Raw genomic sequence first — 17006 nt, forward strand, 5'->3', positions numbered from 1 at the left:
ACAGACCAAACTATACCTCCTTTTTCACCAGAAATCTTGACATCAGCAGTCTCCTTGGCGATCATGATTTCAAGCTCGATTACAATTCCTAGTGCTTTGTGCATGCGTCAAGCAATGAAATCATGATCGTGACTGTAGCGTACAGAACGATTTTTCTTACATTTTGGTCTGTTCTCACCTGAAATCGGTTAGATTGCTTCAGAAGACATGGATTAAACCACTTGAGCAAAAAAACACTTTTATGCTGCCTTCAGGGTCAGCACTAGAAGAAGAAGCCTTTATTTTGGTCACACATTTTTGCATATATACAGTGAAATTTATTTGTTTTCACATATCCCAGCCAAGCTGGGGTCAGAGTGCAGGGTCAGCCATGATACAGCACCACTGGAGCAGATAGGGTCAAGGGTCTTGCTCAAGAGCCCAACAGTGGCATTTTGGTGGTGCTGGGGCTTGAACCCCTGACTTTCTGGTCAGTAACCCAGAGCCTTAACTTCTGAGCCACCACTGCCCCTAAACAAGCTATAGGCAGACTAAGCAATTGCCTAGGGCATCTGCATTACTGGGGGGCCTCCAAAAGAGATGTAAACTTGGAAGTTCAGCATTTTTCTTAGAGAAACACCATGCGATGCATTCCTACTCACATTAATGGTCGACAAATAAGGGTTTATTAGTGGTCTGTTTATGTTGTATTGGCCGATATATTCATTAAATATGTAGGCTGTGCTCAGGGCAATGTTCAACAATGAATAATGAATCAATGTATACATGAATGAACTATGAAAATTGTCCCACTTAACAGCATATTTTGTGGAACTACTAGTGATATGATTACTTAAAACTATTTTTCAATTGGATACACACATTATAATCATACAGGCCTACCACTTTCCCCAAATGATATACACAAATCTCATTATAACATATCCCTTTTTAAAATTCTTAAACATACAAGAAAAAAGAAAAACAGTGAACAGGTGATAGTAACTCGTTGAGTTTCTCTCTGGAAAATCATTTCAAGTCAGGAGTTACCACGTGGTGCCTGTTACTTTTCTCCGCGATGCTCATGATGGACTAATCTGAAAAATGTATTTTCTGAAATACATTTATAGCGTTTGCTAAAGTATGTTGTTTTAATTGTTTGCCAAATACAAATCCCTGAAAATAATGTATTCAAACAAGTATACTTTTTAGCGTACAAATATCTCCAATAAACGTCTTCAGGTAGAATGAGCCTCAATGGAAGATTCGGTTTCTGAGCCGTCAGGCGCCCCCTTGAAGAAAACACTGGTTGTGCAATTCAACAACAACATTTACCGTCCCGTAGATCGTCTTCAGTCTTGCGTGTTGTACGTGGTCTTTCATTAGCTCATGACAGCAACAACTGAGTTGATGAAACAAATACAGAATTATTTTTCTGCCGTGCTGGACTAAATCTATATAGTCTGTGCGTGTATGAGACAGCAAAACAATCAGGTAACCCTTGAGACTTTCATTTGTTCTGCCACAGTAGAGATGTGTGTTCATAGCCATGTGTTTCATTTATCGGAGCGGCTTTTACTGCTGCTTTCTTTGCTTGTCCATGTTTGACCTCTGAAGGGTCCACGAGTCTGCATAATAGCAGTGACCTATATTGCACGGAAACTTGTAACCCCAAGAAAGAGAGCGCTCGCAAAATTTGCACCAATCACTTACGTTATTGTTTATTAAAGGAATATTACGTGCTTAATACAAGTTAAGCTCAATCGACAGCATTTGTTGTATAATATTGATTACCACAAAAATAAATTCAGACTCTCCTCTCCTTTTCTTTAAAAAAAGCAAAAATCTAGGTTACAGTGAGGCAGTTACAATGGAAGTCAATGGGGCCAATTCGTAAATGTTAAAATACTCACTATTTCAAAAGTATAGCCACAAAACCTAAACAACATGCATGTTAACATGTTTTTAAAGTGATAAAATCACTTACTGACCTTTTCTTTGTAAAGTTATAACCAGTTTTACCACTTATATAATGTCAAACCCTAAAATGACTGTAAAAATGATGGTTTAAACAACTTTACAGCTCAAATAATAAATTAGTTTTAATATAAGAATGAACGTAAGTGCTATTATAAAATTATAAGCTTCACATTTTCCCCTTTAAACCCTCCAAAAATTGGCCCCATTCACTTACATTGTAAGAATAGGACAGTGGTAATCAACATTATGCCACAAATGCTGTCGATTGAGCTTAACTTGTATTGAACACAGAATATTCCTTCAATGCTGGTCTATAACAGGTTCAGTTTCCCTTTAAATATCATTCAAAACAGTGAACAAGTGAACAGAATATTGCATGAAATATAATCACACATTCCTTAAAATATTTAAAGAAAACAAAAGAATAACATACTGTAGTACAGTGTAAAGTAACATGATGCAACGCTCCAGGGTAACTGAAATAACATTTAGGTGAGGTCACACCCCCTTTTCTTGTAAAAGAGCAAGTACTGGCGGAACAAGGAAGAGCTAAAATCACATTGCCTGATTCTGTGTGTTTGCTGGTAAGTACAGTTATGTTTCAAGCTGTTCATAGAGTTTTTGTACTTTTTTGATATTATAGCTGTGCAGTGTGTCCCTTAACTCTCAATGATTGTACAGCAGTTGGTCTATAGGGGGTTGACCTCTCACCTGTGTGCGGCAGTCAGACTGACCTGGACAATTCCTAAAATGGCCAGACCAAGCTCAAGTAAGACGCACATACTTTAAAGACTGTCTCCAATCTGTAAAGGTGCACACTGTCATTTTTTGTTGATGTTCCATTGGCTGATATGCATATGCGTTGTGTGGGCTGTATATGTATGTAATGTATACGTCACCTACCAGCATAAAAAAAAAAATCACACTAAAGCAATGGTTTTCAGTTACCGATGCTATTGTAGACATGCACAATTTGCACAAAGCCATGATTAGGTTATTCTGTTCATGTTGGCCTGCAAGAGGCAACCTGTTCTATATCAAATAAAGCAGCTACTAAATCTTCATCTCTTCATGTGATTGCATATCATTTAAAAAATATAATCATTTATTTATGTGTGCAAGTTATGTGTATTTGTTGTAGCAGTGTCACGTGTGCTTCCGATGGCCAATCTGGCCTAAACGATGGTAATATTTTTGTGTTAGGCTACCTTTTCCAATTGAGCTGATTCATAAATTGTTTCACTGTCTTCATATTGCTAAAATAGCCTATGATGCATATTATAGCATATTATTTTGCTTTCAAAAAAGGTTATTCTTCTCAAATCACTGTCAATAAACATCAGGTTCCCAGTATGACAACTTAAACCATACATGCCCAGGTACAAAATCATGAATAATCAGAACTATGTTCTGTGTAATTTATGTGTTTCTTGGTTTTTTACCAGGGAAATTTATTGAGTTCACATTTAAAATAATTTGATATATTTTGGGAGATGACGTAATGTTGTTTAATGTCTGACTTAAAGTAAATGTAATTTTTACTTCCTGCATGACCTCATAGTATGAGCATGTGTGCGTGTTGCAGATCTAGCAGAGTTTCGGAAGGTGTTTGCTAAAGCAAAGCACATTGCTATCATTACGGGCGCTGGAGTAAGTGCAGAGAGTGGTGTACCAACCTTTAGAGGACAGGGGGGCTACTGGAGGAAATGGCAGGCACAGGTAAAGAAAAAACACGTAGTACACACTGCAGCTAAATTCGTTTTTTTTTAGTGCTTAATCCTGTTCTGAACACACACATTTCGGTAAAATAAGGGAGTGACAACAGCGTTCTACAACCAAATTAACTTCCAAAAAATTCAGGTAGTGAAACCGCATTTTCAGAAATTCCATGTACTGTAGTGTGTACGGAACCGATTTGAACAAGTAGTTGTTAATGACGGGATCAATAGCGAGGGAGAGATGTGTCTCCTGGTGTAAATCATACAAACAGGTATTTGTCTTTAGTCATTCATATATTCCAGTGTTTCTCTCATCATCCCTGCAGTCTCAGGGTAACACATACATTACAGTACAGAGAGCATGCATGCTGTTTAACAACAGCCGCTAAGACAAGCTTTAAAAAAAACAGCGATTCTGTCGACGACAGCTAACTAAACATTACCAAATGATAATACATATCTGGTGGATAATCTCTGCGCAAAAATAGCGAACACAAAACGGGTTACATTGGTGGCATTCTTACTTGTTCACAGGCACGAGGCCCTTCAGCAATGCTGTGGTTATTACTTGTCAATCATCGCAATAGAGCTCAACAGTGACTGGCATCCATATATTTTTTGCAAAGGCTTCTCATAAAATCCTCCATAAAAGAGTTGTAAGTCATGAACCAAACCAACCAGCTCCGAGGTGAATAACAACATTACAAAAACATCCAGTGAGCGGCAGTTCTGCGGATGGAAATGCCTTGTTAATGAGACAGGTCAACGGAGAATGGCCAGACTGGTTTGAGAAAGGCTACAGTAACTCGGAATACCTGTCTGTACAATGGTAGTGAGCAGAATAGCATCTCAGAATGCACAACATGTCGAACCTTGAGGCGGATGGGCTACAACAGCAGAAGACCACATCGGGTTCCACTTCTGTCAGCCAAGAACAGAAAACTAAGGCTGCAGTGAGCCTACCATTTGTGTACCTCAGCAGAAATATTTGTCAGACCAGGCGATGTTTTTCCAGTCATCTATTGTCTAGTTTTGGTGAGCCTGTGCCCACTGCAGTCTCAGTTTCCTGTTCTAAACTGACAGTAGTGGTACCCAGACGAGTCTTCTGCTGCTGTAGCCCATCCGCCTCAATGTTCGACGAAATGCTTTTCTTCATAGAACTGTTATAACGTGTGGTTATTTGGGTTACTGTCACCTTCCTATCAGCTTGGACCAGTCTGGCCATTCTCCTCTGACCTCTGTCATTAATAAACCGTTTTAGCCCATATAACTGCTGCTCGCTGGATGTTTTTTTGGCACCATTCTGAGTCAACTCTAGAGACTGTTGTGTGTGAAAATCCCAGGAGATCAGCAGTTACATAAATACTCAAACCAGCCCATCTGGCACCAACAATCATGCCACGGTCGAAATCAGTGAGATACATTTTTTTCCCTATTCTGATGGTTGATGTGAATATTAACTGAAGCTCCTGACCCGTATCTACGTGATTTTATGCATTACACTGCTGCCACACGATTGGCTGATTAGATAATCGCATGAATAAGTAGATATTCAGGTGTACCTAATAAAGTGGCCGGTGAGTATGTTTTACGTTTATTGCAAAGTATTCAGATATGTACACATATATAAGTACTTTAAGGGTGAAGGGAGACCGACTCGGTTATGTCAAGTACAGTTCTTCATGGGAGCACGCGGTCGCTCCAAGGCACGTTTCGTGGGTTTGGTTGGCCGTGGTTCTCTGATTGGTAAAGCTTTCTCTGCTGGACCATGGGTAATTTAGTTGTTTACCATGAATTCCACTATCAAACATGATTTTTAAACAATGAATTTGAAATAACGTGGACTGATGACTTCAACTGAAGCATATACCACCAATGAACAACCTCAAATCTCAAGGTTGGTCTGACTCTGTCTTTAAAGGTTCTAAGTTATCGTTAAAAATCAATTAGTCTATGGAAGAGATTATTGGGATTTTTACTTACGGATACAGACTGTTGCGCTCTATTGCAGGAGTGACTTCTGTATTCTGTACACACACGGAATGAAAATTTAGGGGAATTAATCCTGCATTTAAATGTGGTTGTCACTCCTGAAACTTTGTAGTGTGTATGTGGCCTGATGGTTAATAACAAGTTGAATTACTGTAAAAACTGTAACTGAAGTAACTATGATATTTTGGCAAAAACTATGGTACATTTATGTAAGGAAAGATGTAAAGTGCATGTATTTCTCCCATTCCATCCATCCATCTTTTTTTTTTTTTTTTACTTCTGTGTCTTTAACAGGATCTGGCTACCCCTGAAGCTTTCTCACGAGATCCCTCTTTAGTGTGGGAGTTCTACCATTACAGACGTGAGGTATCGCACACTTTACATTAGACTAACTGGATTACAAAATCATAATGACATTTGTTGCTTTTAGTAACTACTGCACTGTAATATTCTTCATTTATAAGAATTGAGTAAATTAAAAACAGCTGGATTATTAAAGGTGCTGTAAGCGATTTAAGCCGTTCTACTTCCACAAGACAGGAGGGGCAAGTTAAAATGAATTTTTGTGGTAATCAATATTATGCCAAAAATGTTGTCAGTTGAGTTTAACTTGTATTGAACCTGGAATATTCATTTAATTTCCATAGGAGACTTTCATACACATGTTTTGTACAATGGTAACTGACCCAGAAATACTGTGAGGAATCTTTAAAAGATCCAGGAATGTACATGTTTATTTCTGGGCTATTATTTCTAATTTTGCTATAGCAGCCACAAGGGGGTGTAGCTACTCTTGAATGGTAGCTCTGTTATGAAATTCATGCTTGCATATTTGGTTATTTTATTGACGTTATGTTGATATTTACAGATTTTACATACTAGAACTTCATAATTAATTCAAATGGTAATAATTACAGATGTTTATCAATCACTCTGTGGTCTGGTATTTTAGGATCGCATGTAAATATGAGTATTTGATTGAATTTGAATAACGTTTGAATCGATTTCAATATGAAGGTAATGCTCAGTAAGATGCCCAACCCTGCACACCTGGCTATAGCAGAGTGTGAGTCTCGTCTTAGCCAACAGGGGCGCTCTGTTGTTATCATCACTCAGAATATTGATGAGCTGCATCACCGTGCTGGTTCCAAACACATCTATGAAATCCACGGTGAGATGACGACTCAACCCAATATTGGATAGTGACACCATTATAGTGAATTTACAGTTGATTAACACCGATTGAGAACATCCCTTGTTGTTCATCTCACTTGTTACTCTCCTCATAGGAAGTCTATTTAAAACTCGTTGCATGAGCTGTGGAGAAGTCAAGGCCAACCACAAGAGCCCAATCTGTCCTGCTCTGGAGGGAAAAGGGTGAAAGCACACTCAAACACACCACCATTGTCACATCACCATTTAAAATATTTAAACCACAAGAGAATGCTCTCAGCTTATTTAACTGTTTCTCTGTTTCTTTTATTCAATTCTCAGAGAGCCTGACCCCAGAGCCAAGGATGCCAGAATACCAGTAGAGCTTCTGCCTAGGTGTGTGTATTGTGCTTGTTAGGTGCAGGTCAACAGAGAACGTTGATTTGATGAATGTATTTCCTTAGTTGTTTAAAGTATTGGAGATACTCATGTATTTAACCGGTTATGTAATGAAAGATAAAAATGTCCTTGATCTTTGAGTTCGCTGTAGAAGTTTGCACAGGACTAATTTTTCCATCTCGAACGAGTTACATTTAGCAAAATGTAAATTCAACTATTTAAACAATGATTGGTAAACGATATATTGCATACTGGAGAAGATTTCAGCACTGACCACCACAAATGCTGAATGCCCTTTTGAAAAATGAAAATACTTTTCACTGAATGTATGAATAATTACTGAATCGACAGTTTTAAAAACTTCATTACCGTAAATGTGACTTTCCAACACTACAGGAAACAAAGAACTTGTTAATGCCCGTGTGCCAACCACTCCGTGTGGCAAAGGTGGCTCATGTACCTTCAGTTGTCGACCCCTGGGCAAGCCTTTTAAATTACTCCTCAACGTACATGCAGTCCATTCCCTAACCCACACCCCCGTCTAAGTCTAAAGTCACAATTTAGAAAGAGTAAAATTGAAGAAAAGGAGAGAAAATTACAATTATCCACTCTTGAAGTAACTGAAATTTTTTTTTAATAAGTTTCAAACCATTTTTCTATTTTTTCATTTGGATTGGTATGGTCTGAAAAATGAATTGTAAAGCATTACATGGACCGAACTGTGTTTAACTGTGCATTATAAAAACAATTATTAGAAATGTAAACATGCCATAAGCCCTTAGTTTAGAGAAAAGGTGGAAAATGGCCATGAAAAACGAAATTCCTTTGCGAATACTGTATTTGCAAAACTTATGATATGGCCACTTTAAAGCTCATTGCAGCACTGATTTGACTAACACTACATAAATAAAGCAGTCGTTCACCCAAAAATGAAAATTCTCTCATCATTTACTCACCCTCATGCCATCCCAGATGTGTATGACTTTATTTCTTCTGCTGAACACAAACAAAGATTTTTAGAAGAGTATTTCTGCTCTGTAGGTCCTCACAATGCAAGTCAACAGTTCCAAAACTTTGATGCTCAAAAAGCACATAAAGGCAGCATGAAAGTAATCCATATGACTCCAGTGGTTTAATTCATGTCTTCAGAAGTGATATGATAAGTGTTGATGAGAAACAGAACAATATTTAAGTCATTTTTTACTATAAATGTACTTTCAAACAGCCCTGCTATGCGCATTCACAAGAGTTCATCTTCTGTTTTTTGGTGATTTGCATTCTTCGTGCATATTGCCACCTACTGGGCTGTTGTGAAAATATGATTTGTTTATCTGTTTCCCTCCCTTTTGTCTTTCTCCTCCCTGACCAATAAGTGGCAATATGAGTTTGCAAATAGCCTCAAAACAGAAGAGGAAGATCTCTCATGAATGCGCATAGGAGGGCTGTTTAAAAGTAGATTTATAGTAAAAAACTTAAATATTGATATTTTTCTCACCCACATATCATATCACTTCTGAAGACATGGATTAAACCACTGAGTTGTATGAATTACTTTTATGCTGCGTTTATGTGCTTTTTGGAGCTTCACACATCACACATCTTTGATGGCATTAGGGTAAATGTAATGATGAGAGAAGTTTCATTTTTGTGTGAACTTTCCCTTTAAGTCTGTGTAAAGAGATGTGTAATTGAGAATAGTAACACTTTTTCTCCAACAGGGGACAGCAACTACTCATGAGTGTAATATGTCATGTTCAGAGGTGTTGGTTGTGTTTGTAGGTGTGAGAGGAAAAGATGTAATGGCTTGCTGAGGCCTCATGTGGTATGGTTTGGAGAGACTCTGGATTCAGATATTCTCACCAGCGTGGAGCAGGAGCTGGAAAAGTGTGATCTCTGCTTAGTAGTGAGTGAATATAAATCAACATGCAAGTGTCTGCTCGAAATAGTTATGACTCCACACACAGTCTTGTCAATTCCTCACATTGTTTTGTCTCTAGGTGGGCACCTCCTCCATAGTTTACCCAGCGGCCATGTTCGCTCCTCAGGTGGCAGCTGGAGGAGTGCCTGTAGCTGAATTTAACATGGAGAGCACACCTGCCACTAATCGGTTTCAGTAAGACATACAAATACACACTTTTACTGGCTTTACATGAATTGTAGAGGCGCATCCCAGTCAGCCTTTTAACAGAATAATGCACAGACAGACTCTCACACAAGCCTCTACATGTGCATGGACTGTGACGTCTGTACTGTCACATTTCATCAAACATTGAACCATGAATTTCACAAAACAAATTCAATGTTTTTGCTAAAAATAAAATAATATTTTTGGGACCAGTGAAAAGGTCAGCAGGGCACATACAAATCTGAACAACTGGCTCCACCTGGCCAGAAGAAAAAATCTTTATTGTTGAGCCCTTTAGCAGAACTAAATACGTAATACCATATAATGCCGTATTATTATTATTATAATAGATAATTTTGCCACACATACAGTTCATGTGGTTAATGCCCTTAATTAAAGGTGTTGTTGTTGTTGTTGTTGTTTTCAGTAGGGCTTACAACTAAAATTAAATGTTCACAATGTATTTTTATTTTCAGAAAGATAATTAAATAACTAATATCTACGAAGCGACAGTTTTCAATTATTGAAAAAGGCTGACATTCTAGCATTTTTCTTCTACAGACCAATTCATGAGATAACTAAGATATAACTTTAATGCTGCCATTAATTTTGCATTGTTAGCCTTATACACACCAAAATGTAAAAAATACAATACAAATAATAATAACAATGTTAATCATAATAACTCACTTTCTTCCAAAAGTGTCTCTTTGCACCTCGAGGTTGATTTTTGTGAACAAGTCTTACGTGTGAGAATTTAAAGTTTTATCACTGCCTTAATCCCCACGATATTAAGGGTCATTCTGGTTGGATACCTACTGTACATGTGGAGGCTAAAAAGTAGACAACCACAGAAGAAAACTTCTTGCATTAGTCAAATTATCTCTAAGGCTGCACTGAATGATGATACATGATGATGGTATTACATTGTGCAGAGCACAAGGACAGAGTCAATGGCAATAAAATTGGACCTAATCCAATGTAATATGACAAATCGCCTATAACCCTGTTGTTACATGGCATTAGCTTTCTACGGTCATTTATACAACCACAAATATTTGGAATTGTGCAGTGTAAAAAAATGAACTTCAAGAGCTTTACATCCACTTTGTACGTTTTAAATAAATCACGATGGAGTCAATGTGAAGCATTCTCAGACAAGATAATACAACCCCAATTCCAAAAAAGTTGGGACGCTGTGTAAAATGTAAATAAAAACAGAATGCAATAATTTGCAAATCTCATAAACCCATATTTTATTCACAATAGAACATAGAAAGCATATCAAATGTTTAAACTGAGGAAATGTACCATTTTAAGGAAAAAATAAGGTAATTTTGAAATTGATGGCAGAAACACATCTCAAAAAAGTTGGGACAGGGCCATGTTTACCACTGTGTAGCATCCCCTCTTCTTTTAACAACAGTCCATATACGTCTGGGAACTGAGGAGACCAGTTGCTGGAGTTTTGGGAGAGGAATGTTGTCCCATTCGTGTTTGATACAGGATTCTAGCTGCTCAACAGTCCTGGGTCTTCTTTGTCGTATTTTTCGTTTCATGATGCACCAAATGTTTTCGATTGGTGAAAGGTCTGGACTGCAGGCAGGCCAGTTCAGCACCCGGACTCTTCCACTATGAAGCCATGCTGTTGTAATAGATGCAGTATGCGGTTTAGCATTGTCTTGCTGAAATATGCAAGGCCTTCCCTGAAAAAGACGTCATCTGGATGGAAGCATATTTTGCTCTAAAACCTGTATATACCTTTCAGCACTGATGGTGCCTTTCCAGATGTGCTAGCTACCCATTCCATAGGCACTAATGCACCCCCATACCATCAGAGATGCATGCTTTTGAACTGAGCGCTGATAACAAACCGGATGGTCCCTCTCCTCTTTAGTCCGGAGGATGCGGCGTCCATGGTTTCCAAAAAGAATTTCAAATTTCGATTCGTCTTACCACAGAACAGTTTTCCACTTTGCCTCAGTCCATTTTAAATGAGCTTTGGCCCAGAGAAGATGGCAGCGTTTCTGGATCATGTTCACATATGGCTTCTTCTTTGCATGATAGAGCTTTAACCTGCATTTGTTGATGGCATGGCGAACTGTGTTCACAGACAATGCAGTGCCCATGCAGCGATTTCCATTACAGAATCATGCCTGTTTTTAATGCAGTGCCGCCTGAGGGCCTGAAGATCACGGGCATCCTATATTAATTTTCGCCCTTGTCCCTTGCGCACAGAGATTTCTTCAGATTCTCTGAATCTTTTGATGATACTATGTACTGTAGATGATGAGATATTCAAAGTCTTCGCAATTTTACGTTGAGGAACATTATTCTGAATTTGTTCCACAATTTGTAGATGCAGTTTTTCACAGATTGGTGAACCTCTGCCCCTCTTCTGAGAGACTCTCTAAGATACTCTTTTTATACCAATCATGTTATTGACCTGTTGCCAGTTGACCTATTTAGTTGCAAAATGTTCCTCCAGCTGTTTCTTTTTAGTAACACTTATTTTTCCAGCCTTTTGTTGCCCCCGTCCCAACTTTTTTGAGACGTGTTGCAGCCATCAAATTCAAAATTACCTTATTTATTCCTTAAAATGGTACATTTCCTCAGTTTAACATTTTATGTTTTCTATGTTCTGTTGTGAATAACATATGGGTTTATGAGATTTGCAAATCATTGCATTCTGTTTTTATTTACATTTTACACAGCGTTCCAACTTTTTTGGAATTGGGGTTGTATTCTTGCAAACTGTTTTCATAATGCTGAAACAAAGAAAACGTGAAAACTCCTATGAAAAACACATGAGCGATAGAGCACCACTTAACAGCTGAACAAACAGCGAGTAAGATACGTGCATCATTGCCTTTTTCCTCACCTGTTCTTCAAGATATAATCAAATGTGTTTCATAGAAGCTCAAAAAGTTCAGCAAAAACTATTACTAGTATAAACATACTCTTTTTTTTTTTTTTCCTGTTTACAGTAAAATATGAATAGGAATATTAACAAATTAAATTAAAGGGATAATTCACTCAAAAATGAAAGACATGATATGATAAGTGTTGGGGAGATACAGATAAATACAACTGGGACAGTATGAAAAATGCTAATAAAAACAAAAATGAGTGATTTGTAAATTATATTCACTCATTGCTATATTGAAAGCACTACAACTACACATATGACGTTTTACCCTGTGAATTTCATTGTTTTTGTTTTTTTGTTTGTTTTTTTATGTATCGTAATTTCAAATTGCTCCAAAAAAATTAGGACAGTCGAGGTTTACCACTGTGAATCATCACCATTTGTTCTAATAACACTTATTAAGCATTTGGGCACTGAAGACACAAGTTTGGTAAGTTTAGAAAGTGGAATTTTCCCCCATTCATCCATTATGTAGGTCTTAAGCTGCATAATTGTACGGGGTCTTCGTTTCCATATGGTGTGCTTCATAATGTGCCACACATTTTCATTTGGAGACATGTTAGGACTGCAGGCAGGCCAGTCTAGCACCCACACTCGCTGCTCACACAGCCATGCACTTAAAATCAGGGCAGTATGTGGTTTGAAGTTGTCCCTGGAAAAAACGGTGCTGGATGGCAGTATATGTTGCTCCAAAATTTGTACATATCTGTCTGCATTCATGGTGTTCTCACAGATGTGCAAGTTACCCATGCCATGGGCACTGACACACCCCTGGCCCATACAGACACTGGCTTTTGGACTTGATACTAATAACAGCTTGGATGGTCCTTTTCCTCTTTGGCGCGGAGAACACAATGGCTGTGTTTTTCAAAACATTTTTGAAATGAGGACTCTTCGGACCAAAAAACACAGTTCCACTGTTCTACTTTCCGTCTAAGATGAGACTGAGCCCAGAGAAGTCGGCAGCGCTTCTGGACAGTGTTGATGTAGGGCTTCTGCTTTGCATAGTAAAGTCTTAACTTGCATCTGAGGATGCAGCGGCGAATGGTGTTGACAAACAAAGGTTTACTAAAGTTATACTGTAGAGCCGAGGAGGGCGGGGCCGGGCTGGAATGAGACACACCCGGTCCCCAATCAGCCTGATGGGGCGCGCGAGGGATAAAGGCGGCCGGGGACGACAGTTCGAGAGAGAGAGAATTGCAGGCAGCTGTACAGTGTGTTTTTAGTTGTGTGTTTTGGTTGTGTTTTTTTGGTTAATAAATTGTTATTTAAGTTGTCAAGCCGGTTCTCGCCGCCTCCTTTCCACTGAACCCCCTTACACTGGTGCCGAAACCTGGGAAGGAGGAGGGATTCCCGTCGCAGGGTCCTCGACATTGCCGTCCACCCAGGGGAGCGCCGCTGCCGTCCGACTGGGGACAGAGTAGCCCGACCACCCGGACGCGGGGAACGGCCACCGTCCGCGTGGCGAGTGGGGACGGGACTCCCCGACCGCCTGGAGCGAGGGAGCCGCTGCTGGGGGCGGAGGAGTGCCCTGCCATCCCCCGGGAACGCGGAGGGGTCGAGAGAAGACCGCCATCCGCGAGGGGAGGAGGGAAGCGACTCCCCGACCGCCTGGAGTGGTAGGGCCGCTGCCAGGGGCGGAGGAGAGTCCCCACGGGACGCCGGGAACGCAGAGGGGCGTTCTGTCCGCTGGGGGTCGGAAGTCTGACTCCGGTCCGCCCGGGGAGGAGCGGCTGCAGTCCGCCTGAGAGGGTGGAGTAGTGATCGAGGACCACGCGACAGCGCATCAGAGAACCGGTGAGTTTCTTTTTCTCTCTCTCTCCTCTCTCTCTCTCTGTCGCTCCGTGTTGGCCTTTCCCTCGCCATTTTGTGTTGTTGTTGTTTTTTCCCCTCCTGTTTCCTCCCAGGTCGAGGAAGGCGGGGAGGACCCGCTGGCAGTCGGGGCATAAGGCGCCTCCTCCTTTCCACTGAACCCCCTTACATATACCAAGCCCATATTAATGATATCTATTACAGATGAATGATGTTTTTTTAAGACAGTGACGTCTGAGGGATCAGAGTCACACATATTCAGAAGTGGTTTTCGTCTTGCCCTTTACGCACCAAAATTTGACCAGATTCCTTGAATCTTTTAACTATATTGTGCACTGTAGTGTTGGATTATTTGCTGAAGCATCTGTTGGCAAATTGACAAGTCTTGAATGATCCTTGCTCTTGAAGACCTAGGCTGTTTTTGGAGGCTCCTTATACAGTATTATGTCAAAATTTCCTCACCTGTTTAACATCTCCTGTTCCACATCGCCTTATTTAGAGTGTATTGCAATCAACTGATTTGAAATTACTGTACATTTAAAAAAATAAATTAATAAATGAAATTCACAAGGTAACACATCATATAATGTGTAGTTGTAGTGCTTTCAATATAGCAAAAGGGGGAATATAATTTAAAATCACTCATTTTTGTTTTTATTAGCATTTTTCATACTGTCCCAACGTTTTAGGAATTGGGGTTGTATTTAAGTCTGTTTTTACTATAAATTCACCTCCCTGCCAAGTAGGTTTTGGAATAATAGTAGTCAACAAAACTATGAAATAACACAAATAGTAGTATAGGAATTGACCAAATGTATACACAAAAGTATCTTATATTTTAGCTTCTTCAAAGCCATTTTTTGGAAATTCAGAACTTTGAAGGTCCAAAAAGCACATAAAGGCAGCATAAAATTAATCATAAGACTCCACTGGTTAAATCTATATCTTCAGAATGTATATGAAAGGTGTCAATATTTAAGTCCTTTTTTACTCTAAATTCTCCTCCCTGCCCAGTAGGTGGCAATATGCACGAAGAATGTAAATCACCAAAAACAAAAGAAGAATGTGAAAGTGGAGATTTATAGTAAAAAAGGGCTTAAATATTGATTTGTTTCTCACCCACACCTATCATATCACTTCTGAAGATATGGATTTAACCAGTGGATGGATTTATGCTGCCTTTATATGCTTTTATATGCTTATATGCATGGGGCAGTGGTGGCTCAGCAGCTAAGGCTCTGGGTTACCTATCAGAACTGCCAAGTAGCTCTCAAAATATTTACCCTGCTTTAGTAAACTTCTGTCTACCAAACCTGGAAAAGGAACTATTGAGTATCGATTTGGTACCAAAGTCCTAGTACTTTTAACATCCATACCTGCATCTGGTTTATTTAGTAACTAGTGTGCTTTTTACCAACAGGTATCATTTTGAGGGTCCTTGTGGCACCACACTGCCTCCTGCTCTGGAACGCCATGAGAGCGAAGTCAATTAAGGAGAAAGAAGAGCACAGAGCATATAGCACTTTAACTGAGAGAGCATGAACAGACTTCGGGATTGGTTCATGCCTTATATAATTTGTGTATTGCATAGACATTGTGTATTGAATTTAAAATTAAATTTTAAATAGTCTTATTGAGTGGTTGGTTGGCATATGTTGCAGAATTTGTGTTTTTGTCAAACTCAAGACATGAGTGTGTGAGTGTGTGAGTGTGTGTGTGTGTGTGTGTGTGTGCAGGTTTAAGTGGTTTACGAGGACTTTTTTAGGTTTCAAACTGGTAATTACAAGGGTATTATGCTAAAAATGTGGTTTATGAGGACATTTATAGTGTCCCCATAATTCAAATCACTTAAAAACATACTAAATGATGTTTTGTTGAAAATGTAAAAATGCAGAAAGATTTTTGTAAGGGTTAGGTTTAGGGGTAGGGTTAGGGGATAGATTCTATAGTTTGTACAGTATAAAAATAATTATATCTATGGAGAGTCCTCATAATGATAGCTGCACCAACATGTGTGTGTGTGTGTTTGTGTGTGTTTGTGTGTGAGCGAGTGTGTGCGTGTGTGTGTGTGTGTGTGCATGCACCCTGTGGCATTGGGTCACCTTGATTCTGTCTAGTCCAATGCCAGGTTTTATGGTCCATCTGAAAATCTCTCTCTCTCACTCACTCTCTCTCTCTCTCTCTCTCTGTCATGACTTGTATGAACAAACAGCAGAGTTACCTGTACATTGCTATAAGCTACATTGTTTTTGACACCTCCTAGTGCAACTTTGTTGTCCTCCTCACCTGTGCAGTCACACACATTAAACCTTGCATGATAACACAGGATTGTGGAATAATGCCATGCGAATAGCTTGATTTATTTAATCTATATGATAAGTGCACTTTACAATAAGGTTGTATGCATAAACGTAGTTAATGCAATAGTTGACATGACTCAACAGCATTTTTGGCATAATGTTGATTGCTACAAACATTAATTTAGAAAAAAGCAAAAATATGGGTTACAGTGAGGCACTTACAATGGAAGTGAATGGGGAAAATTTTTGGAGAGTTAAAAGCCAGAAATGTGAATCTTAGAATTTTATAAAAACTTATGTTTATAATTCTTATGTTAAAACTTGTTAATTATTTGAGCTGTAAAGTTGTTTAAATCGTTGTTTACTTGGATTACAAAGTTTATGGCGTTACATTGTCATGGCAATGAAGTATTGTGGCTATACTTTTGAAACATTGAGTATTTTAACGTTTCCAGATTGGCCCCATTGACTTCTATTGTAACTGCCTCACTGTAACCCAGATTTTTTTTTTTTTTTTAAGGAGTGGCAAGTCATAATACATTTTTATGGTAATCAAAATTATGCCACAAATGCTATCGAATATTCCTGGAATATTCCTTTGATCTTAGTTCATGTTAATG

At 38.9% G+C, this 17006-nt stretch overlaps 1 protein-coding gene across 8 annotated transcripts; it reads left to right on the forward strand.

Annotated features, from left to right (window-relative positions):
* The first annotated feature begins 1208 nt into the window (after positions 1-1208).
* Positions 1209-15719, forward strand: LOC127410398 (NAD-dependent protein deacylase sirtuin-5, mitochondrial). Of its 8 annotated transcripts, none has more exons than XM_051645648.1 (11): positions 1215-1473; positions 2431-2543; positions 2641-2728; positions 3545-3678; positions 5964-6035; positions 6687-6840; positions 6959-7046; positions 7164-7217; positions 9000-9123; positions 9218-9333; positions 15507-15719. In XM_051645648.1, the coding sequence occupies exons 3-11, from the start codon at positions 2710-2712 to the stop codon at positions 15577-15579; spliced, it is 834 nt and encodes a 277-aa protein (XP_051501608.1). In that variant the 5' UTR covers positions 1215-1473; positions 2431-2543; positions 2641-2709; the 3' UTR covers positions 15580-15719. The 8 variants fall into 8 exon arrangements, with proteins under 8 accessions (XP_051501605.1, XP_051501606.1, XP_051501608.1 ...); XM_051645652.1 differs by having other exon boundaries at positions 2644-2728; XM_051645650.1 differs by having other exon boundaries at positions 2482-2543.
* The last annotated feature ends 1287 nt before the right edge of the window (positions 15720-17006 follow it).

Source organism: Myxocyprinus asiaticus, chromosome 19, assembly GCF_019703515.2.
Source record: "Myxocyprinus asiaticus isolate MX2 ecotype Aquarium Trade chromosome 19, UBuf_Myxa_2, whole genome shotgun sequence".
Classification (NCBI taxonomy): domain Eukaryota; kingdom Metazoa; phylum Chordata; class Actinopteri; order Cypriniformes; family Catostomidae; genus Myxocyprinus; species Myxocyprinus asiaticus.